Source organism: Lissotriton helveticus, chromosome 12, assembly GCF_964261635.1.
Source record: "Lissotriton helveticus chromosome 12, aLisHel1.1, whole genome shotgun sequence".
NCBI lineage: Eukaryota > Metazoa > Chordata > Amphibia > Caudata > Salamandridae > Lissotriton > Lissotriton helveticus.
Genome location: NC_136073.1, coordinates 809143647 through 809168493, shown reverse-complemented (window position 1 = coordinate 809168493; position 24847 = coordinate 809143647). Strand labels below are relative to the sequence as shown.

General features: G+C 43.7%; 1 protein-coding gene across 2 annotated transcripts in view; it reads left to right on the top strand.

The window, feature by feature from the left end:
• RUSC1 (RUN and SH3 domain containing 1) overlaps positions 1-24847 on the top strand; it is a 210664-nt gene that overhangs the window by 135520 nt on the left and 50297 nt on the right. For both annotated transcript variants that reach the window (XM_078669581.1, XM_078669580.1), the window contains 2 exons: positions 8500-8546; positions 17240-18587. In XM_078669581.1, the coding sequence (XP_078525707.1) occupies positions 8500-8546; positions 17240-18587 (1395 nt within the window). The remainder of the gene's footprint in view (positions 1-8499; positions 8547-17239; positions 18588-24847) is intronic.

Sequence of the window (24847 nt, the reverse complement as noted above, 5' to 3'; positions counted from 1 at the left end):
GGCCATTTTTCATGTGGTAATTGCAACGTGTGCCACCTGACTTCCAATACCAAATATCTAGACTTGACAGATGGCACCCGTTGGGAGCAGTGTGGTCATACGAATTGTAACACCACCAACGTGGTGTATCTCATTACGTGCAGATGTGGCCTCCAATACGTGGGAATGACAACGCGGCGTACAAGAATCAGAATCTGTGAACACAGAAGTAATATACGGTGTAAAAAGATGACCACAAAACTCACCGCACACTTTCTACAGGCTGGACATACCCCCAATGACTTACAGTGGACCATTCTAGAACATCAAGAATATGGGTCTGAGGCGTCGCTTTTTGAACGTGAACAACGTTGGGTGTATCGCCTTGGAACAAATAGGGTTGGTCTCAATGATGATATCCCATGGGGCAGTGTCCTGCGAAGATAGAGGATTACACTATGTCCATGATTTGTCATGCTCTGGTTCTCTATGTCATATAACAGTTGACAAACTCGACTTTTTTTATCATCTCTGAACAGTAAACCTATGTAGGGAGTATGTTGAGTGTTCGACTAAGGGAAGCGCTGTTAGTATCAATATTATTATTAATTGCTCCATTTGTATGAAGAAGCAGGATATGTAATTAGCATCTTGATACTCTGCTTCCTTGACATAATAAGTATCACCCATCATATATTCGAAATTAGACTTTTTGTAATAATGAAAACTGATTAACTGCTGGCTCGAGAACATTACTATAAATTACAGCGCAGTGTGGTTACTGATGTCAATGCGGGGGCTCGAACTCGCGATGCTCGGCATTAGCAACCCACTTTTTAGCACTGTATCCCTTTAAGATTGCTCCCGCGGACGACACCACGTGACTACAAGCATCCCACGTGGTGTACTCTGATCCTCCCAGGGCGTTCTATATACACAGGCTGAGTTCCCGGTGAAACTACCACTTCCGGGAGGGTTGGACAAGAAAGCAGGTCACGGGCGGGGAGCCGCGAGTGCAGAAGTAAGTGATACCCGACCAGTTAAATATTCGCCCGGGGCCCCTGGATTTCCGCGCTATTATTATTTCCGATAGTGGGGAAATTGATACATGCCTCCGCCCTTTATTTTCTCCCACTGCAGAAAGCCACCGCGTGAAGTACACCCGCGCCACCCTCACCGAAGGGGCATCTTAATGTCCCGCTTTTTGTGAGTAATTAAGAAATATAGCACTCTCGTTTCTTTTCTGCTATGGAGAGGTTCAAAGCCCTTGAGTTATGTATTGTACACATGACGTTAAAAACGGAACGTTTAATCCTTCACTCGACTATGATTATTATTATGGGACGAATGAGCCATATGTATAAGGCAAGTCTGACTTGAATTGAAAGCAGGATATACATGCGATTTGCCCCGCTCTTTACCGGCAGAATTGGTCGGGCATGTTGGGATCTGATCCATAATTTTGAAGCAATCGGCACCCATTCATATAAATGATATTACACTGCACCGTCACATTTGGACGGGCTTTGTTTCCAGTATGACACATGAAGCCAGCTCCATTAATGTAGCTTATTCTGAAATATTGGACCACAATTGAGATCTAATTATGTGTCATTGTTTGTCTTTGTCTCTGTCCTTTTTTTCCCCATAGGTTGCTATGATTGTTTCTGCAAATGGCATGAGATGACATGGTTAACTGTTGTGTGATAATTTTTCACACATTTTTATATTTAATTATTTTTCACATTTAGAGCCTCCCGGGAGGGTACGCCTTAGTGCGCGCACACCACCGGAGGACTAATTATTAGGTCCTGAAGAAAGCTGAGCAAAATGCAAAAAAACAGCAGAAACATGTCGACCGATTTTTAGGACTCGGGTTCCGTAACTCAGAACCTTGTCTAGTCCACTCACAATTTTTAATCAATGCGGGTTGACCATCATTAAAACATTTTTGACCTGGTTACAACCTATGCATTTTTTAATTTGCACTAACACCACACGTTTAGTCACTTTTTGATTTGGGCACTGTTCCACTCACCACATCCTGCTCCGCTGTAGTCAGGCGTTGTAGCACGCTAGGGTGATACTCGGTCACCCTAGCGGGGACCCGATGATGAAGCATGTCACCAACTAGTGGTGAGTGAGGGTCCTTCTAAATGAATAGAGCTTCACCACTGTAGATTGCTAGCTCTAGAGGGTGAGAAGCGTACCAGTTGGTATACTAACGGAACTGGCAGTACCATTTTATCTTAGACGAAGACAGAGCACTTTTCATGGGGGTTTATTTATTTATTTAACCTTCACCACACGTTAAGGGAACCGTGGTTGTTGTTTTTTTTAAATGCTTGTGCCAAGTCACTCCTTTGTTGTTTGTGTATGAATTAGCCCGGGGTCTAGGAGTGTCTACTCATACCCTCCCTCTCTTGCTGCTGATATATTCTTGCAGATAAACAACAGCTCTTCTTCCGAGTAGGTATTTAGTCTGTCTAATCCTACATTTCCTGCCATAGGTTCTTCTATTTCTACTCTCAGTTTGTAGAGATCTAGAGGTTTCGACTGAAGAGTTTGTTTTTCTAATTCTCGACTCCATCTCTCAATTTCTTCAGGAGTTACTACCGTGACGCTCTTAGTACCTGAAGCTGATTCTATTTGAATCTCCCCCGTATTGAAAGGATTATGTCTTTTCTGCATCCTTTTTCCTGTTTCCCTAATGGGCAGATCCATTAGCAAAAATTCAGACTCACACTCACTTGTTAAGTCATCTACAATTAAGGGCTCTGATCTCGGTTGGGCTACAACTGGGGTAATAACTGGAGTTCTTGGACTTCCCTGTCGGTCCCCATACAATGGAACCACTGGTCCAATAGTAACCGGGATTGTTAAGGACTCAGGACTTGCATTTAACTGGGAAATCTTCTGAATTATTTCAGCTCTCTGCTTAGCTAGTGCCTCTCGTTCTCTGTCCTCCAATATCCTTTCGCCTGAATTGTCATGTAACACTTGTGGGGTTAAAGTTGGAGCACAACTCGGGGCAGTGGGATGTGTCTCTCTGGGTCCTTCACCATAACTAGGTCTTGGGTGCAAGGTACCTGTGCCTAGGGATCTTGGTTCTTCCTCATATAGAGGGTTTAGGAACGGCATTCCTGAACTGGATGGTCTTGCCTCACCTTCGTAGGGAGATCTGGGAAAACAGTCTCTTTCGCGCGTGTATCTCGTTTCCCCACCAGCGGGTATTCTAGGATAACTATCTCTAGCATCTATGGGTCCTAGACTCTCAGTACAGGGAGGTATATGACAACTCCCTCCTACACTTGCAGATCTGGCCTCTTCCTGGGGCGGAGGTCTTCGAGAATTATCCCCTTCACTAGAAGGTCGGTGTCCTTTCTTTATAAGGAGGTGGACTTCTCATAAACATGTCATCTAACAATTCGTCATCCGATTCTCCAATGGGCACCCAGTGTTTGCATTTCTCTGTTTTCTTTTCCCCCCCAGGAGGACCACCCGTTGGCATCATTGGAAACAGTCCCTCTACAATCATATTCTGTCTCCAATGCTTCATCTTTTTGTCTCGGGTCTCTTGCTTCAATTTCGGATAAAATTTTGTAAGCCCTTTATCCATTCGGGGCTTGTCCCTTTCAAAAGCCTCGATTTCCCATTCCTCTAGTGCTTCGTACTGCGTTAATCTAGGTCTGGGATGTAAATCATTCATTCGGGTTCTCAAATTAAATAGAATACTGCCGTTAAATGTACCTTCTAACGGAAAAGCCAATACTCCGTCATCTTTCGTGTATTCTGCCCAATTTTCCAACCATACACACGAGTGGTACCCTTTATCAAACATCATAAAAGATGCGGGAGTATTAGGTGGTGGAATGACAACACCTTCTCTGGTTCTAATTGGTTTGTCTTTTTTGAAATAATTCCTCACTTTGTTCACCAGGGACAATTTTCTCTTATTTCCGTACATATTGCTAGTGTTATGACCTTTCCACTGATCGTTTTCAAATCCTAAATGTCTCGGATCTGGTCTAGTATGCGGTCTGTACGAACGCCACATATAATTTCCTTCAAGCTGGCTCTTTGTTTACAAAATCACTTCCAATCTAAATGCGTCTCTTATTTTCCGTGCAACCAATGAAATGCACGAATTCAAATAGTCTCGATCAATGGGTACGCGGCCTTTCGTGAGACAAGTCCTCACGCTTCGGCACTCACCCCTCCTTTACAATTTTGGCTCCGCTACACACCCGCTGTGTCTACCAATCCCAGCGCGGCACAGAGTGACGTCAGAGCAGCTCCGCAACTGACTCCCTCCTTCACAAGGTAACGGAAACTTAATTTCTCTCTAAAGTGCTTGTGCTTGGTTATTTAACAACGAATACACATTCGCCACTGTACTCAAGTGTCTAGACAGGAAAGATTTGTTTCATTGCAAGTAAACTCCTTCTGTCTACTTTTCACACGCTACGGACAGATCTCTTCTGCCTGCCCTTCACTCAAGCATTAGGAAACCTCCTACTTCTTTTGACTCATCCACTTCTTATCGGGATATATTCCAAGCCCAAAGTTTCACCAGCTAACCCTTTTGCTATCATTCAAGCCCCGACGAACCTGCTACTCCTTCCGCTGTGACCCTTACTAGGTTATATCACGATAGAAGTTTTGCCAGTGATCTTGTAGCTATCATTTATTCAAACATACATTCAGAAAAAACCCTAGTTAGTGCTTCCAGTTCTGCCTAACCTGCACCAACTTTCCTGGAGTCAGTGACCTCAAAACAAGTGGATTCTTTTCACCACTCGCTATTCAATTCCCCGGGGATTCCCAACAACATAAAACACTTAACTTACAAATGTGTTAATACATATATCAGTACAATAATAGGAAAAACAATTTAAAACATCTCATAATTTTTCAAAGCAAACATTTTACGTGAGTGATCAAGTCATGCAAATTGTTTTGCTTCCACAGCAGCATAAACACAACCAAAAAAAAACTCTTAGCAGCATCCAATTTATCTAGCTTAACTAGTCCTTCCTAACTTTAACTAGTCCCTAACCATCACCTCTGCTACCAGAAAACTACTGATAGAGATCGTAGGTCACCCAACCAATAATTTCACCATATAGTTTTCGGGCCCATAAATTTCAGTTCAACCTATACAATAATCAGATGACATACCAATTCTTCTACCAGTAACCCTGGTTCCTACCTATTTATTTCTATCGTACCTGACTTACCAATCCACCGTTGCAGGTACCTAAGATCCACAATGGATCAGGGAGCTAGCTGTAAAAGAAAGGCAGGCAAAATACAAAACCCAACTTATTTCTATTCCACATTAAATGATCACAGACAACTGGGAAGTTTTAAAAGTTTATCTAGAAATCAGGTTCGGAAATTAGCAAGTTTACAGTCAAAAGGCAATCAATAATCAAGATAACAAAAAGAACATAACCGTAGAGGAACAGTGACAGGGCAACCATTTATAAGTCTATAAGAAAGTTATAATAATGCGATCTACTAAATGGATTTAAATTTTTGGATCACGAACTTGACTTTTACTGTTTGGGAAAAATACTGCAAGGTATGGACTGGAAATCCTATACATCTATAGGAGGGGGAAAATTGGAACACGCTATATAGTTCTAGTATCTTACGCAAATCAGATTTCAGGAGAAATTTATATACCACAGTAATGTTTCATAAACAGTATGGAGAGAAAATGTGTTCTAAAAGGTAGGGTAACATAGGAACATGCTAAGGAAATATACTGTATGACTTTATAATAGGTTGCGGAAAGCATGGAAAATTAACATATGCAAAGAAATGTCTTTATTAAAGCAAAGACAGAAATATAGAAGATGCAGTGAAGAGTTTTCGCACTATATTTACCTAGAAAGGTGTGCAGACCAACCCTGGCCACGGATCAGTCAAGGACAGGAAATACCCCAAGGAAGGACAGTCATCTATGGGACAGCAGGTGCAGATTGGACACCCCAGGACAGGAAAACCAGATTAGGATCAGGACAGGACCACCAAGGCACGACCAGCACCCGCAGTTTGGAAGCAACGCCTGCGCTCCACCCTCTCTGCAGTTATCGGTCAGAACCCCGATTGGGTTAGCGAACTCCCCAGCAAAGTGCTCCGCCAGCACTTAAGGTTTAGTAAAACCTTTAAAGTCTAAGGTCAAATTCGGACAGAGTGCTCCGCAGCGCTCTGTATTCAGTCACCTATTGAGTGCGTTGGGTCAGTGACAGGTCAGCTATTCAGACAAGTCGGACAATTTCTCTAGCTGAACCTAGGCTAGATATACTGTTTTCGGGTCAGTGTACCACCCCCCAAATGTTGCAAAGTGTCAGAATCCCCAATTTCGATTGGTCCCCACATAGGATAGGTTAACACACCAATCAGAACAGACTTCTTCAAGCTTAGTTTTGCATCTTAAGGACCCGCCTAGTGAATTTGGGGTTCTCATGAGAGAATACACAGAATACAATAGGAAAGATTTCATTGTAACAATTTCAGTACATTCGAGTCCCTCTCGCTGGGTCAGAGGTGGCTTTCGCAGGAGCATCTTGACTTGTGGCTGCCAACTGGCTGGGTTCCACTTCTCAAGGCTACCTTCTCCCAGGCTGCGCGACATGCGCAGAAGGGACCTTCAAGATGGTTCTCGGCTCATTCAGACCCCCCCATATCGCGGTACATGAAAAGTAAGCGAAAACAAATTAAAACATAGAAATAAATGAACTTACTACATATCATGATTTTGTACTTTAGGTTTCTCACTGTAAAAATATACTATGCAATTATAGATTAGTGCAACACACAATAACACGAGAGCATCTGCGCAAGCTTCACCATGTGAGTATTTCAGACAGCCATATTAGCAGCAAATACGCATGCGCACATTTTCCCACCACAACTGCGACTACGTCACGTCACGTGAGTGTGACTAACGCATGCGCAGTAGTAAATTCCCAAGTGACAGCCATTTTAACACAAGGATTAATCGTATTAGTAAAACACATAGGCAAGCATCACTAAGATACATGTATACCAAAAATAAAAGAAATTAGTAAGACATACAATTTGGATTACAGAGTTATACATAAATCGAGGTTCTTGATCTCAGCAAGTCGCGTAATGTGCGAAATCTTGCTTCATCAGTTTCAAGCTAGACATGTAGGATTAATTGGCCTTTAGGAAACAGCTCAAAACCTTCCTTTTTGTGAACTAACTCCTAAAAAGCCTGCGGTCACAGATCTGTGTTGCTCAACAGTGCTGGGATGTGTTCGGGTCGCCATGTGCTTTATAAATTCCAATAACATAACATTAGGTGGTGATTAATATTTCGCTTTCTGGTGACAGCCTGAATGGTACTTGCAAGACATTTGAAATAGACCTCCAGCCCAACTCTTAACAATTTTTGAGGATCAGGGAGACAGTATCCATTGAACGGCCCAAGTAGCACGCTGTGAAAGACTAACATAACTTCGTAATAGGATGACAAATGGTATCACTCTATAAAGATGTGGAACTATGAAAATCGACAAGTTTGATAGAACCATGAAAATATAAGCAGCGCCATCTCAGTAAAGAAAATCCCTATGGTTACTGTACTCTTTGTACTTCAAGTACTTCTGCTGTTCTCATTTGGATGAGAAATGAGAGCCAGTGGGAATGAATTCTTTTACACCTCTGTAAGCCACCTTATTGTACAGTATTTACAGAGGCCCTAGTTTTAAATGTAAAATTATCATTGGTCTCATGCCTCCACATATTAATTAAAACATTTTTTTAAAATATTCAAATTGTTACTTTAAAATTAAATGATTGGTGTGTATAATTAAGGGATTGCTAGTTTGTTTTAAAACATATTAATTGTGTATTTCAGAAATCAAGCAGAATTTTATCTGCTAAAGAAACAGCTACTTACATTAGTATTACTGTGTAGAATTGTTAAATCCATAAACAGTTCCTCTTTTTCCCCTCTTTGAAATTGATATAGACCAGTCAATTTAATATGAAGTTCTATCCTGTTCCTCACTGTGGCAGTCAATGGCCATATTTTCAACTTTATCAATTGAAACTCCCAACAAACTCCCGCCATTGGACTTTTTGTTTAAGTTTCCCAGTCTGCAATGAGATTTAAACCGGGGGGGGGGGGAGGAGGGGCGAAAACTGTACAGTGGCCACATGTTTACTACCATTTTGATGTCTTTGTCTGTGGATAGATGTAGAACAGTGCTTCGGTCAGAGGTGGTTGTGGGTTGGCCTAGTGGTACCCTGCCTGGCACATTTGCCATTTCCAAAACTTCCAATTCTAGTTGGGTACCATTCGGAATACATATTATTAAGTGGCTGAGTCTCCTGTGCCAGTGATGGTAAGGCTGCTAGTGCTAAGGGGTTGTCAGACAGCCATCCCAAGGGAAGTCATTGCGCTTTGTGCGATTATGGATTTTCTTCCTTTTGGTTCAATCCTGGTTTCATCATGTTCTCTTCTTTTTCTCTTTTCAGCGCCAAACTCTTGGATTTCTGGGTTTCGCACCTGCAGGAAAATTCAGGTAATTTATGGAATGGAGTGACTGTGAACTTGTACATGCATACATGTGCACATATATATGAACGTATGCCAGTCAAAATAATTATTGGCCCGCTAACTGGGGTTTTGGTACAACAGATACAGGTGCATCATTATTTACCACCACTATTTAAAATATTTTTTTTTACCATCTCAAAAACATACAGGTAAAATGAAGTTCTGGTTAGCTGAGGTTATAACATCATGATGTATGTTTAAAAAAAAAAATTCACTTGAAAATAGTTAATTTATTGTTATGATGTAAAAACCAAAAACACCTGAAAGTCTACAGATAAGGTTAGCTGCTCTAACCATAGCTTACACACGTGCCATGCAAACATAACTTCTATACGAAATACAATGCTCATAACCTCAACGTATTTTTAACAATGACTAAAAGTACTTCACACCACGCCTTTAAATTGCAACACATCTACAGAGGTGTTACTTGGTGTCCATAGTTGTGCCACTTATAATGTTAATGGCTAGGTAATACGTGGTCTCACTATTCCGAGCAATTTTCTTATTTGTGAAGTCATGAACTCCTGGAAGGGTGAGGACATGAGCATTGCATTTGGTGTGTGAATCATGGCATGTGTCCAAGCTATATATACGCAACCAATCCTAACTCGATAATGTCAGGTCTTGTTGGTCTTATATCATAACCATAACCTTAACTGTGTTGTTAAGTGAAAAAAAGTATAACCTGAAATATTTTGCAGATTTCTCTAAACTAATGGCATTATAATGGCATTCTCTGCAGAACTTCCTCATTGCCATTGTTTTAGTATCCTCTTTAAGAAAGTTAAAACAAAACCACAAAAAATCAAATTTAAGGTAGGTCTTATTGTAAACTGAATATTGTAGGGGAAGGTTCAGATATCTCCGATGTTAATCATTGCGCATTGTTTAATCAGCAGCAGGCTTGTGAAAGCGAATCAAGACATGATCATATTAAGAGCATTCCTGTCCCTGTGTCAGCTGAACTTTGCAGGAGTGGCTTCAGAAATCATGAAATATAACCACCATTTTTTGTTCAATCAACAATCTATTCATGAAAGTTGAACATTCACATTGCAATGTGGGCCCATTCTTAGCTCTTCTGAGTCTGTGGACACCCGACCCCTTTTTACAGATTGCACTCACTGGCACAAATTTGTTGAGGAACTTCTGTTAATCTTTTTAGCTCTCTTTTTCCTTTACATATAAGTGATTTGTTTACACTGGTCAACATAAAATCTTTCACATGATTATTCATACGTTTTCTCAACAGTAGCAGTAGTGATCTTTGAAGTGCACAGGCCAAAGTTCCACTCAATCCCAAAGTTATGTGCCAACTCCTAGAGTTCACACTGCTCCCAGAACTCAATCCTGAACAAAAGTCTTTTTCATAAGTAGGAGGCAACAATGTACTCATATTCTTTTCACTGGGAATTTGATTTGGTAGCTGTAATCACTCTTGCCTTACCAGTCGTGTATACCTTTATTTTAGAGTAAATCATCAGGCATCTTGCATTATCTTAAGATCTTTTTATTCAATTCAAAAACATGACTTGACTTTGACAGACCCAGCAAATGCGTTTCATCCCTTATAGGGACTTCATCAGGGCAATTATCTGAGGTTTCTTTTCTACACTGCCATTCCGTCCATGCTAATCGATTTCACACTTAGCTCAGGAAGCTGGTCTTGCTCAAACTATCATCTAGCTATCGGGCTGTTAAGCGGTAACAACGTTATAAACACAATGTGAAAAAAGCAACTCGTACTGAATCGGACTAAACCCCATCAGATCTCTGTAATCTGTAGATAGCACTCAATATATTACTGATGCTTTATGATATACTTAAAGGTCCCTTGATCCTTCTGTCATTCTAGCTCCACACCCCCATCTACAAGGCCTCCAAGGACCTTGCTCACTCAACACTATGTATACCTATACTCGGAGAATGATACAAGACTTGTCCAAACAGTCAATGTTAATGAGCATGGTGCTTAACAGTGAGGTTGGTTGTGAAAAGATCTCTTTATGTCGAGGTGATCGAGCCCAGTAGATGGCGCTCCTCCTAGACCGGGTCAGGACATTATGGTTATGAAGCCCGTCACAAATCAATCATCAACAGTAGGATCTCATAGTGTTGTCTGAGGAAGTCTATCTTGGATAAGAAATCCTGCCGTAAAGGATAACTCTGAAACATCCTCCACCACCACCAGATGAAAAGATGCTGAAAAATACCGTGCTTCTAATCATGTACAGCCACATAAATCGGGTACGCCCGGTATCTGTGTGGAGGGGGCAACAGGACTCCAGGCCCCAAGTATCCTTGCGGCAGGCCGCCACTAACGCTGCTGTTGTTGCACCAGGAGGCGCCTATTTACTTCGCCTGGGGGTCCTGCGTGAGGTGCGCTTGTCATGCCCGGTTGCGGGACCGGGCCAAGAGCGGGCCTGTTTACGCCTGTCTGCGGCCGGTCGAGGCTGGGCTGGGACCACCCTCTTGGCCGTTCGGACCCCTTGTTCAGGCATCCCAACCTCCAGGTTGGCATAATCAGTGCCAATCCGTATCCCAGGGGTTGTAAACAAGTATGAGCAGTAAGTAACCGCTTTGCTGCTTTTTTAACAGTGGACTTGTGAATTCTGTGCCCTGCTCCATGTTGTTTCCTGTGGACTGTGCAAAAACTGCCACACTGCCATTTCGCCATCATGGGGAAGAGGAAGGCTTCACCCACTGCGACACCCACGGGCCAATTCCACTTAACCATCGGCACATATCTGGCAAAAGCCGTGGAGGTCTTTCTAAAGAAATTTACCGGGCCGAAAGGAGTCTTTCGGTCGGATCAGGAAGCTCCGGGTTTTTGTCCATAGACGTTCCGTTGATGACTGCACCAAATGTACTGGGGCAGGAGCCAGTCGACTCCATTCCAAAATCATTGGGTTCGTCGCGTAATCCTGCTGTGGCTGTGGCTCTCTCCCCTGGCCCTTCTACACGTAGGCCCCTTCTTCTTTCCTCCCGAACACTGATGTGGTGAGCCCCCAAACGGAAGCGGTAGGCTAAAAAGACAGGTGATGTTCTGGTTACACGAAAGGGGATTGCGGCGTACATGAGTGAAATAACCCTAAGGACACGGGGGCTCTCCTGTACTACAAAAAATCACAGCCACCATCACTGATTTATTGGCCTGGTTTTGGGTCAGACTTGACAATTTGGAGGTAGTTTCTAGGGAACTGTCAAGTAGAATGGAGAACATTTTTACCCTCATGGAAAAGACTCCCTACTCCTTACCACCGAAGCCCCAAGTTGCAACCACCGTCCTGCCTTACACCGATCTCCCTAGTTGTAGTCATGTAGTCAGCCTTGCACTGGCAACCCCAAGACCCAGGCTGTAATGAGTCAGAATACCTTTGTTGGGCCCCGTGAACCCCACCTTAACACCAATGATCCAGTCCCAATCCAGCTGTCTCCCTACCCACTTAATGTGGCAGGTGAAGCTCGATCCGAAGGCCAGTTGGTCACTGGCTCCCCACTCCCTGTTAATAATCTCCCCCGGCCTGTTCCCTTTACACCATTGTTTTGATTGGGGTTCCTGGGCTCACCACACATAATCTGAAAACCACTGGTCAACTGATTAATTAAGCTTCACATTGGTTAGGTAAATACACAACCTATATTGGTTGGAACTATAAAGACATCTTGATGACACGGAGTGTCTCATGGAAGGATCCCTCTAGGAAAACACTTTGGGGAGATTGTATTATTATTAGAAGAATTCAAAGTCTTACCTCCCAGTTATCTGTATTAAACCAATCACGTTGGGCTTCGTTTCTAGACCCCCCCCCATGTGTGCCCCAAGTGTAGAACACCTTCTGGGCAGTGGGTGCGCAGAAATTATATCGGGGGACCATCAGACGCTATCAAATTGTTACGCCCCATTGGCGGATCTTAATTATCTGGAATGACTCCCTGAGAGAGAAGGTAAATGCACTTCGTCGGTCCAACAACTGGGCACATTTCCAGAGGATGGTGGAGAATAGGGACTTATCCCCCCCAAAACCAATGCATCCTTCTTCGCATGCCTTAATTTTAGTGCACCCCCTGGCAACTTACCGCCTACGGAGACCTCAGATTCGCCAGCCACCACTATAACTTCCACCGCGGGCTCTACCCACAGATCTGGGGAGGACCGAAGTCTCATTTCTTGGAATGTGGCAGGTTTGTCCTCTAAGTTCTCTGACGAATGGCGGATACAGTTTATTAAGTCTTTTAACATCATTTGCCTGCAAGAGACATGGGAAGGTGAGAATATTTTTTTCCTGGAGGGGCACAAGACCATCTTCTGCCCAGGGATGGATTCAAGTGTGGGGAGAACAAGTGGGGCACTTAATTTTTTTTGTAGCTGTCGATTATTGTGGCACTATGCAGACCATGAAGTGGGACTCCCACGTTTTCCTGGGAGTAAAATTGCATGTTAGGATAGCCCTCCCTATAACAGTAATTACTTTTTATAATGCAATTAGGGGGCCATTCCGGACCTTTAATATTATAATCTTAAGTGGCACCTTAGATTCATTAAAGGGGGAGGGTCTCGGGCATCTTATCCTGGCAGGGGATTTCAATTGTCACCCATGCCCAAACTTTATACACTCGTCACCTAACACACAACCTTGCCCGATTTCAGAGGATTTGCCCATGGAGCATACCATAGAAGGGGAGGAGATAAATAGCTTCCTGCATATGCGCAATTTGGTTTTTACTTTAGACAAGATGATAAGCAGGCCTAATCCTCACATCCCTCCGACATATAAAGGAAGGGGATCTGCCACGATCATTGATTTCATCATTGTCTCTACTTGCACAGGTTGACCTCCTGTTTCATAGTCCCTAGAGTGACCATAACCCTTTGTCCCTGTCTGTGGAGGGGGTAGGGAACATTTGGAGGGCCCCTGACTGCCCCTGGGAGCTTTATCCCCTACTGACCAGGCAGGCGTTTACTCTGGTTTCAAATAGACGCCAAGGCTTTTAATCATAGTTTTTTAACAGAATGCCAGCAAGGTATACTTACTTGCTTGGACCCTTTAGCGCCTGGCAAGGATCTTTTAAGTTCTTTTGCCTCCATCCCTCAGTTAGTTTCTGATCTATAATCGATGGTCATCACCCGAAGCATCCCTCATGGTTTGACTCCAAGTGTTCCTGGGCCCTCCGGCATCTGAAGAAAGCCCTGAAGCAGTGGCCCCGTGACAGGGAATGGGTGGCAAACTGCTGTCGAAACTATAAGGGGGCCCTGAAAGAACGGAGGAACCAATTACAAAAACTGGCATGGGCTGATCTAACCTAAGCTAGCGAACTGAGGGACTCTACACTTTTCTGCCAGATTATTAATCGTCCCTGCTTTTCGGAGCCATCAAGACCTGTCTTATGTCACCACATCAACCCGGAACAGTGGGTTATCCATTTTGATAGTGTATATAATTTTTGCCTTCCTGAAGGGTCTTGCATGGATATTTCTCCCAGCCCAGACAACACATCAGTCACCTTCTCGTTGGAAGAAGTCCACAGGGGCATTGAGTCTCGGTCCCGGAACAAGGCCCCAGGCCCTGATGGGATTCCCCCATACCTTTTCCGGGACAATATTGACGTTTGGGCCCCTCTTTTGACACTTATGTTAAATGCTGCAGGTAAGACAGGGATGCACCCCTCTTGGTAAACTGCCACCATTATATCGATATGTAAAAAGGGTGATAAGGACAACCCACAACGCTACAACCCAATTTCCCTTAATGAAGCCGTAGTTACAGTGCTGGGTCAGGTCCTTTTAACTTGACTCTCTTCTTGGGCAGATGCTAATCAAATCATATCTGATGTTCAGTTTGGCTTTCGCCCGGGCAAGTCAACTATTTAGCAATGCCTTAATCTCTGTCTTAGCTTTTATGGACCTTACATCCGCCTTTGATCGGTTTAATCAGAATAAATTGTGGGATTTATTGACTGCTTGGGCGCCGATCCCACCATTGTATACTTATTATTGAATCTTTACTCCCATACTACAGTGGCAGTAAGATTTTCTCGTGGGGGGGGTGTCTTACTGAAATTTTTTATTGCACCAGGGGGGTTCGCCAAGGCTGCAACCCTAGAAGAGGTGTGGCGCTGCGGCCAGGGCGACTGACGCTGGAATCTGGGGATCACGGTTCGATCCCCGGCTCCGGCGGCAGGTTAGCCCAGCACCATGTGACTCTGGGCAATAGCTTGCTTAATCTTCCCGACGGCCCCCAGCGCCTAGAGACCCTAACGGGTGATTGTGCGCTTTACAAATGTGGATTATTATTATTATTAGTTCCTTTTTTATTCACCATTTACATTGATGGTTTAGAAGTTGCCCTCCTGGCATTACAGTCTGATTGCCCCACAGTCGGCAGGAAATCTTTACCAGTGTTACTATATACTAACGACGCAGTGCTTATGGCCTGCAGGTTTAAATGGATGGGTTTGTTGATTTTATGGATAGACTGGACCTGCCAGTCAATTTTACAAAGTCGTACATTTTGGAAGTTGGCCCTCGGGCTCTACGGTCTAAAACCTTCAAAGCGGGATCTCGCAGGTCCCAACCTTCCCCTGTCCGGGAATCCTATTCGCCAAAAAAAGGAAATTGGAAAACATTAATGAAGGGCAAGCTGAGGGACCTGAACACATCTATTGGGGCTATTGCCAACTACGCCCATAGATTGGGATCATGGGCACCAGAGGTTTTAAATTTGTATCAGTCTATATGCACCTCAAAGGTGTTATATGGTAGTGAAGTCTGGGGTTATACACCAGCACACAAGCTACAGGTGGCCCCAAAAAAAAATTTCCGTTAGATTCTGAAGGTGCCTCAAAGTTCTCCCTCCTATGTAGTACATGAAGAGCTGGGCGTCCATTTCTTAGCCGACTAGGTGGCAGTTAAGCCTTTGTTGTGCTGGGTAGAAAATATGGTCTGTGGAGAATAAGGACCTAAATCGCCTGATTGTTTCAGACTGCCTGTCATTAGAGCATGCCTTTAAAATTCCCTGTTTACGGTATGTTGAGGAGCCTTTTTCTGCTCTAGGTAGGCCAGATATTTTTATTTCATGTGATTTAGAAATGCCTCAGGACCTAAACATTGTAAAAGAACTGTATTTTAAATACACCTCTGCCCACCGCAAAAACACTGAGCTCCGGAAACCAAACGTGAGGGCGCATGCCTAGTTAAAGACAGTTTAGGGTAGGGAAAACGTCCTCTCTACCCTTATAAGGGCAACCACCATGTTTTTAGTTACCCGTTTTAGGTTTAACCTGCTTCACCATCTTCTGGCCTCTCCACCTGGTTTTGTTTTCCTAAACACGAGAGGACCCTATGGCTGCAACGTCTCCTCAGGACATTTTACATTTTGCAAATATTTTACCCTCCCAAGAAGGCAGTTTCTTCGCCCCCTTTTACAAAGCTTGAAGTTCGGACAAGCCAAAGTGGTGCTTATGTATTCACAGCTGCTGCCTAATAAACTCACTCTTTGTGCAATGACACATTTTTTGCGGGCCGCCTATAGATGAAGATTATCTCGATCCGAATGACCATTGAATGGCTGTCTGTGTTTTTGCATTGCCTTTCTCTCACCCCTTTTTAATCACCCATTACCAAGAGTTGCGTTTTATCTTAACTTTTAAATTAGATCTGTTGTGTTTTAGCTGAATTTTTAATTGGATTTGTAATGATGATTTTTCTATTGCATGATTGTATCTTAAATGGTTACTACCATAAATAAAGATTTATTTATTATTTATTATTGTTAAACATATAAATAGTTACTATATATATATATATATATATATATATATATATATATATATATATATATATATATATATATTTCATTAATATCCCTACCAAGCACCTAACCTCACTATCAAGTTCTTCCCTTTAAGTATGCAAGAACTGGAGTACAAACAGCAATTTAGCCCTGGACTACACTAGATAAGAAGTAACTTAGATTGGATGTAGGAATTTAAAACAGGTTGGTATTTTTGTAGAGAAAGAGATTTATATATGGTAGATATTTTGGCAATAGGTTTTTTTGAGTCTTAGATTTTTACAGTCTGTGTTTATTTCAGTTTGTGTTTTGCTATGCAGGTATTTTTTCTGTTATTATGAGAATAAATCCACTCAAGGTGACACAACACTGAGAGATTGGCACTTAGGAAAGGGCTTGAGGCAGTTATGACCTGCAACATTTACACAGTACACTATCAAAAAAATAAAAGGGAGAGGACATGAAAACAATATGCAAAAAGATGAAGAGCAGCAAGGCGTTCTACAAAAGGATGAGTGGTGGTGTAGAATGTGGAAGGGATGGGCTTATCGGGGGCAAAGGAAGCAGACCATTGGGTATCAAAAAATATGAATAGTAACGTACTTGATGCAAAAATATTAATGTTTGGAATCATGGAAGTTTTTAAAAAACATGGATGTTTACTTAGAGGGAAGTTGGTAGACTGAACTTATTATATGGGACCTCTACAGATGCCTTGTGCTGTTATAGACACCAGGAACCGGTACAGGTACCATGATCCTCAGACTATTTCACACATGCTTTTTGCTGTTTGGTGGTACTGATGTACTAGAATGACCATAGAGAAACTCTACTGATCTTATTCTGTTATTTGGTGTTGTAGGTACATTGTCAGTGCTTTACTTGCCCGGAGGCTTCTTGTCGATTACCAAGGACTCCTTCCATTCCCTCTTTGAAGAGCTGCTTCTCGTTCTTCAGCCACTCTCCATCCTAACCTTTCACCTGGATCTGCTCTTTGAGCACCATCATCTCCGCGTGAACTTGAAGCTCCTCCAACCATCTGCAGGGACCTCATCTTGCCAGGCTCATGGCCTTGCACCTCCAACAGGTCTGAAACAAGATGAGGGCTGTAGCCCTCGACAGGCAGCCGCTGGACAATGTAGTGAAGATGACAAACGGCAGCAAGAACACGCTGCTGTCAAGAACAGAACAGTCCACCTAGGATCAGAGCATCAGAGATCATTCCAGAATCCAGCACCAATAAGTAAGCAATGCACTTATACCCAGAACAATAGCCCCTTGCAAAACACGTTCGAACAGGTTCTTCAGTGGGGGAACAAGTTGACTCACACATTGGTGGGAAGCGAGGAGATCCCTGCGGTCCTCAAGGTCCCTGTAAAGGAGACGTGCACCAAATCCTCTGAAAAAAGCAAAGAAAACACTGATGTGAAACCCAAAACTTGGTGGGGCCAACTGAGCCAGGCGTCGCAGGTCTATAGTACTCTGAACCGTGAGGGCTTCCCCTTCACCAGGTGGACCAAGATAAAGATGCCAACAGTGGACAAGTACCCGGCTGCGTTTGCTAACCAGTCAGCTAAAAAATCAAAATCAGACTTGAAGGTCACTCACCACAAGAAACAGTCTGAGAGTCCTGAGAAGAATTATACAAAAGAAAAAGATGAAAAAGGTTTTGCAGGAGACACTTCCTCCACATTAGACCGAACGACAAAAAAACCAGATGGTCCGGAAACCCAGGAGTCACCTGATCAAGGTCAAAAGGAGAACCAGGAAACACACAAGGAAGGGAACCAAGAACCCAGGCTGGAGAAAGCTCCTGAACAAGAGACTCCAGGGATCCAGGAAATATCTCGCCATGAGACATCAGAGTGTCATGAATCACATGAATCATCTGACCATGAGACACCTCTCACGAAGGGATTATCTGATAGAGGAGCACAGGGGTCTCACAAATTGCATGAGGAAGGGACACCTGTTTCTGGACTACGAGAGAAGATTGATAGAAATATTCAAGGGCTCAAGACACAGAATTCTCAAGTGAAAGAAGGTCGGGGCACACTTGCAGAAGCCGGGCCGCACAAAGATCCCCATCGTAGAGAAGCTAAATCCCCCAGCAATGGCAGGGGAATTTGGGTTGGACATTTGTTTGGGGCACCATGTTCATCTACCAAACGATCCCCTAATGATGTGGAAACAAATGGAGTTAAGTCTAGGTAAGTTCAGAGAGGGGTTTCTTGCACAAAACAGGGTCTGGCATATTTGTTTTAGGTGAAGCACATTCATTCTCATCCTATTTGTTTTCGTCTTGCCCTATCTGGTCTGCTGTTTTCCTTCTCACCCAAGATTTGGCCACAAAGAATTCTTTAATTCTAAGTTGCTGAAACTGAGAGAATACCTTTGTACCTGGTGAACCCCATATTGGTACAAGAAACCAGAAATCAGACACACTGAAGCTGGCAATTGAAATATAGATTTATTTTAACAGAGCTGCAAACTTCTTTAGGTGCAAAATAAGATTTTAGAAAGTATTAGTCAAAAAGGTCTTGATGTACAGTAAATCTCACCAACACTTTAATCCATTCAGAACAGAATCCATATCTGGTTAAGAAAATCTAACTAGATTGATTTTGTAACCAAAATATTTGGAATGAATGTGGTAGTATTCCACACGTGGATACCATGCCACAGATCAAACAAACTACAGGCACCCTTTCTACTACAGTGTTTTAAACTGCAAGACATCTGAAAACAAGCGCTTCTTTCTCGAACGTTGGTGATGAAGAGAGTGAAAATATACCTCTCATCTGGTGTCTAGCATCGAGAGCAGAATTGCTATTAAGAAGTGTTCCCTCATCTCCTACCCAAAGCATGCATTTATTTGCAATTGTATACGTCACAGCGGGAGGGGATAGAACACTTCCTAAAAGTGGCTCTCAGGAGGAACTCCGTTACAACATATATATTTTTCGATTGACGCCCAAAGTGAATTTGGTTCCTGACTTTACTGTACAAAGATTGAGTCTACCAGTTAAAAAGGTTTCCTGCACTACACATGATCTGAGGTGACAGGAGAAGACCATAATCTCTTCAGTGTCGGCAACATGTGCACTGGAACTTCATTCTGTGACTTCTGGAGCAGACGAACATGTATGTAGGATGGAGTCACCTCGTTCTTGCGTGTCAAGTTGGGTCCTCGATAGGGGAGACTGATGAGCAAGAATGAGTTTGGGTCAAAAATTCTAATTAAAAAAACAATAAAAAAATGCTTTATTCGATTTAAGAATAAATAAATCATAAAAGCCACAAATATATATACAGCATTTCATAATGAATAACAACCAGGTTTTTTTTTTTAAACGTTAAAATAGTATTAAATTGGTGCGTTTGTCGATCTAAAGCATTTTACTTTTAAAAATTAACAGATCATAGAATTCCGTTTCCTCAGGATACTTTTCAGAAAACCAATCATAATCATAATACATTTTCCATTTTCCAGTTGCTGCAAGTTTAAATACGCTGGTCGGCAATGACGCCAGAAACCCTGTCTCAAGAATTGTTTAATCCTTCTTCTGCGTTTATTCTCATAATGCTTACAGAAAAGAATCACATGAAATGTCGATTGCGATGATAAACTATCACATGGGCATAATTCCAAATTCCTAGACCAATCATTTTTTGTAGGAAAATTTACCAGGCGATAAATCAAATCTAAACCTAGTCAAGATAAAACGGTCAAAGCCTATAGTACAGAGAGATAAATAGGGTTGGATCGCATAACAGGCCAGGGACATTTGATGCTGAATTACAGTTTGGGTCAGATTCCATCTCAAACCCATGAGGAGGCAACATCACATATGGTTATAAGATGTCACTACTGCAAGAGGTTTGACAGGTCCACACCCCTGCCTTCCAAGTGACACTCTGTAGAAATAACAAAACAATTTCCCAGTTAGATGGCCACAGCTGTATGAAAAGCAGTTTTCGTCATTATGTTACGCATTTGTAGATATGACCGTAATACATCACACTCAAAGAACTGTTTTGTCATCATCTGGATCAGTCATGCATACTTCTGACAGTCATATATCCCACACTGACAGAATCAGCATTCTGGGACTTCACCTACACTAGAACGGGGAAGGAAAGCCGATAACACATACAGAGTGTGGGCACCAAGCTGCTTCTTACTTTAGAAGAACAGAGCGGAACACTTTAAACATAGTGTAACATGTATGCAACACACATGCCCACTGTATTACATACAAGGACAGCTACCATTCCCCTAGAGGCCCTCTGTGGAAGACAGGCGCACACACACCCACTTACGTAAAGTTGTCTTTTTCTGTTGCCTTATTTGGTTCACACATTGTGGTATCGCCATCATCTTTGCTAAAGCCTTTCCTATGCACTCCCTACCCATTGTTGAGGACTGTTGTATGTATCCATTTCACTTACTCAAAGTTTTACCCTGTGCTCGCCTCATCTATTCAGTTCTGTTCCATGCACCACCTCCATTACTTCATCCATCTGTTGATACAAATTATCAGTCCACCTGCCCTGTAGGCTTTTTAGGTCTCGTGACCTACAATGCGCGCAAGGGCACTGAGGAGCGAGAATTCAAGTGCTCGAAATCCTCGTCAAACCAAGGGCTTCGTTCCTTGCGGTTTTCTTGAAGTTCACGTGGCCACAGGCACGCGCTTTTGGGCCATAAACTCTGTTCCCCACAGCCTTACATTCATTTCTCCTCCACCTCCCCAGCCAGCTTCCCCCAGGCCGTAGCAGCAATCCTCCCACACCAGCACCTCCCCTCTCTCTCCCCGCAAACACAGCCTTTACTTTAATTTCTCCTCCCCCTCCCCAGCCATGCCGAATTCTCCTCCCACCTCCCACGGCCGTCCTTTCCGCCCGCACGAGCCTTCTCTTCTCTCTGCTCTCCCCTCAGGCGCCGTGACATACTTCAAAGGCTTATCACTTCACACGGCCGCAGGCCGTGCAACCAGAGCACTTCAGTTGGTGCGCAGCCCCCCTCCCAGCACTGTCTTGTTACTCTCGGCAGCCAACTTTCGTTTCATGGTGGAACAAACCTCACTGATAACTATCGTCTATTGTAGCGAACAACAGCAGGTTCAACTTGTGACTTCAGGCGCTACACGCATCTTTGCAGGGTGTGTGCACAACCTAACGCCATTTTTTGTAGCTACCTTTACGAGTATCATTGGGTATTACGACCCTGTCTACGTGCCTTGAAGTAGCATCCTGATGGCTTAAGGCGCTTGCTCACAAGTCCGCACTCGATGCACTCTCTTATCTTCTCCTTCCTGCTACCCAGGCTCCGCATTTCACCCATTGAAATAACTTTAGAGCAGCATAAAAGGGTATACAAACAAAGTAATGTAACTAAACAGAACATATATTCTTAACTAAATGTGGCATATACATGGATAATATATGGAACGTATGTAAGCATAACATACCATATGTAGAGTGCAGATTCAGAGTGCAGATTCAGAGTGCAGTGTGCAGAGTGCAGATTGTGAGTGCAGATTGTGAGTGCAGATTGTGAGTGCAGATTGTGAGTGCAGATTCAGAGTGCAGAGTGCAGATTTAGAGTGCAGATTGTGAGTGCAGAGTGCAGATTGTGAGTGCAGAGTGCAGATTGTGAGTGCAGAGTGCAGATTGTGAGTGCAGATTGTGAGTGCAGAGTGCAGATTGTGAGTGCAGAGTGCAGATTGTGAGTGCAGAGTGCAGATTGTGAGTGCAGAGTGCAGATTGTGAGTGCAGAGTGCAGATTGTGAGTAGTGCAGATCCAGAGTGCAGATTCAGAGTTCAGAGTGCAGATTCAGAGTGCAGATTCAGAGTGCAGATTCAGAGTGCAGATTCAGAGTGCAGATTCAGAGTGCAGATTCAGAGTGCAGAGTGCAGATTCAGAGTGCAGAGTGCAGATTCAGAGTGCAGATTCAGAGTGCAGAGGGCAGATTCAGAGTGCAAATTCAGAGTGCAGAGTGCAGATTCAGAGTGCAGATTCAGAGTGCAGATTCAGAGTGCAGATTCAGAGTGCAGATTCAGAGTGCAGATTCAGGGTGCAGATTCAGGGTGCAGATTCAGGGTGCAGATTCAGGGTGCAGATTCAGAGTGCAGATTCAGAGTGCAGATTCAGAGTGCAGATTCAGAGTGCAGATTCAGAGTGCAGATTCAGAGTGCAGATTCAGAGTGCAGATTCAGAGTGCAGATTCAGAGTGCAGATTCAGAGTGCAGATTCAGAGTGCAGATTCAGAGTGAAGATTCAGAGTGCAGATTCAGAGTGCAGATTCAGAGTGCAGATTCAGAGTGCAGATTCAGAGTGCAGAGTGCAGAGTGCAGAGTGCAGATTGTGAGTGCAGATTCAGAGTGCAGATTCAGAGTGCAGAGTGCAGATTCAGAGTGCAGATTCAGAGTGCAGATTCAGAGTGCAGATTCAGAGTGCAGATTCAGAGTGCAGATTCAGAGTGCAGATTCAGAGTGCAGAGTGCAGATTCAGAGTGCAGATTCAGAGTGCAGAGTGCAGATTCAGAGTGCAGAGTGCAGATTGTGAGTGCAGAGTGCAGATTCAGATTCAGAGTGCAGAGTGCAGATTGAGAGTGCAGATTCAGAGTGCAGATTCAAGGTGCAGAGTGCAGATTGTGAGTGCAGAGTGCAGAGTGCAGATTCAGAGTGCAGAGTGCAGATTCAGAGTGCAGAGTGCACATTCAGAGTGCAGAGTGCACATTCAGAGTGCAGATTCAGAGTGCAGAGTGCAGATTCAGAGTGCAGATTCAGAGTGCAGATTCAGAGTGCAGATTCATAGTGCAGATTCAGAGTGCAGATTCAGAGTGCAGAGTGCAGATTGTGAGTGCAGATTGTGAGTGCAGAGTGCAGATTGTGAGTGCAGATTGTGAGTGCAGAGTGCAGATTGTGAGTGCAGAGTGCAGATTGTGAGTGCAGAGTGCAGATTCAGAGTGCAGAGTGCAGATTCAGAGTGCAGATTCAGAGTTCAGAGTGAAGATTCAGAGTGAAGATTCAGAGTGCAGATTAAGAGTGCAGATTCAGAGTGCAGATTCAGAGTGCAGATTCAGAGTGCAGATTCAGAGTGCAGAGTGCAGATTCAGAGTGCAGATTCAGAGTGCAGAGTGCAGATTCAGAGTGCAGATTCAGAGTGCAGAGGGCAGATTCAGAGTGCAGATTCAGAGTGCAGATTCAGAGTGCAGATTCAGAGTGCAGATTCAGAGTGCAGATTCAGAGTGCAGATTCAGAGTGCAGATTCAGAGTGCAGATTCAGAGTGCAGATTCAGAGTGCAGAGTGCAGATTCAGAGTGCAGATTCAGAGTGCAGAGTGCAGATTCAGAGTGCAGAGTGCAGATTCAGAGTGCAGATTCAGAGTGCAGATTCAGAGTGCAGATTCAGAGTGCAGAGGGCAGATTCAGAGTGCAGATTCAGAGTGCAGAGTGCAGATTCAGAGTGCAGATTCAGAGTGCAGATTCAGAGTGCAGATTCAGAGTGCAGATTCAGAGTGCAGATTCAGGGTGCAGATTCAGGGTGCAGATTCAGGGTGCAGATTCAGGGTGCAGATTCAGAGTGCAGATTCAGAGTGCAGATTCAGAGTGCAGATTCAGAGTGCAGATTCAGAGTGCAGATTCAGAGTGCAGATTCAGGGTGCAGATTCAGGGTGCAGATTCAGGGTGCAGATTCAGAGTGCAGATTCAGAGTGCAGATTCAGAGTGCAGATTCAGAGTGCAGATTCAGAGTGCAGATTCAGAGTGCAGATTCAGAGTGCAGATTCAGAGTGCAGAGTGCAGATTCAGAGTGCAGAGTGCAGATTCAGAGTGCAGATTCAGAGTGCATAGTGCAGATTCAGAGTGCAGATTCAGAGTGCAGAGTGCAGATTCAGAGTGCAGAGTGCAGATTCAGAGGGCAGATTCAGAGTGCAGATTCAGAGTGCAGATTCAGAGCAGAGTGCAGATTCAGAGTGCAGATTCAGAGTGCAGATTCAGAGTGCAGATTCAGAGTGCAGATTCAGAGTGCAGAGTGCAGATTCAGAGTGCAGATTCAGAGTGCAGATTCAGAGTGCAGAGTGCAGATTCAGAGTGCAGAGTGCAGATTCAGAGTGCAGAGTGCAGATTCAGAGTGCAGAGTGCAGATTCAGAGTGCAGATTCAGAGTGCAGATTCAGAGTGCAGATTCACAGTGCAGAGTGCAGATTCAGAGGGCAGATTCAGAGTGCAGAGTGCAGATTCAGAGTGCAGATTCAGAGGGCAGATTCAGAGGGCAGATTCAGAGTGCAGAGTGCAGATTCAGAGTGCAGATTCAGAGTGCAGATTCAGAGTGCAGATTGTGAGTGCAGAGTGCAGATTCAGAGTGCAGAGTGCAGATTCAGAGTGCAGAGTGCAGATTCAGAGTGCAGAGTGCAGATTCAGAGTGCAGATTGTGAGTGCAGAGTGCAGATTCAGAGTGCAGAGTGC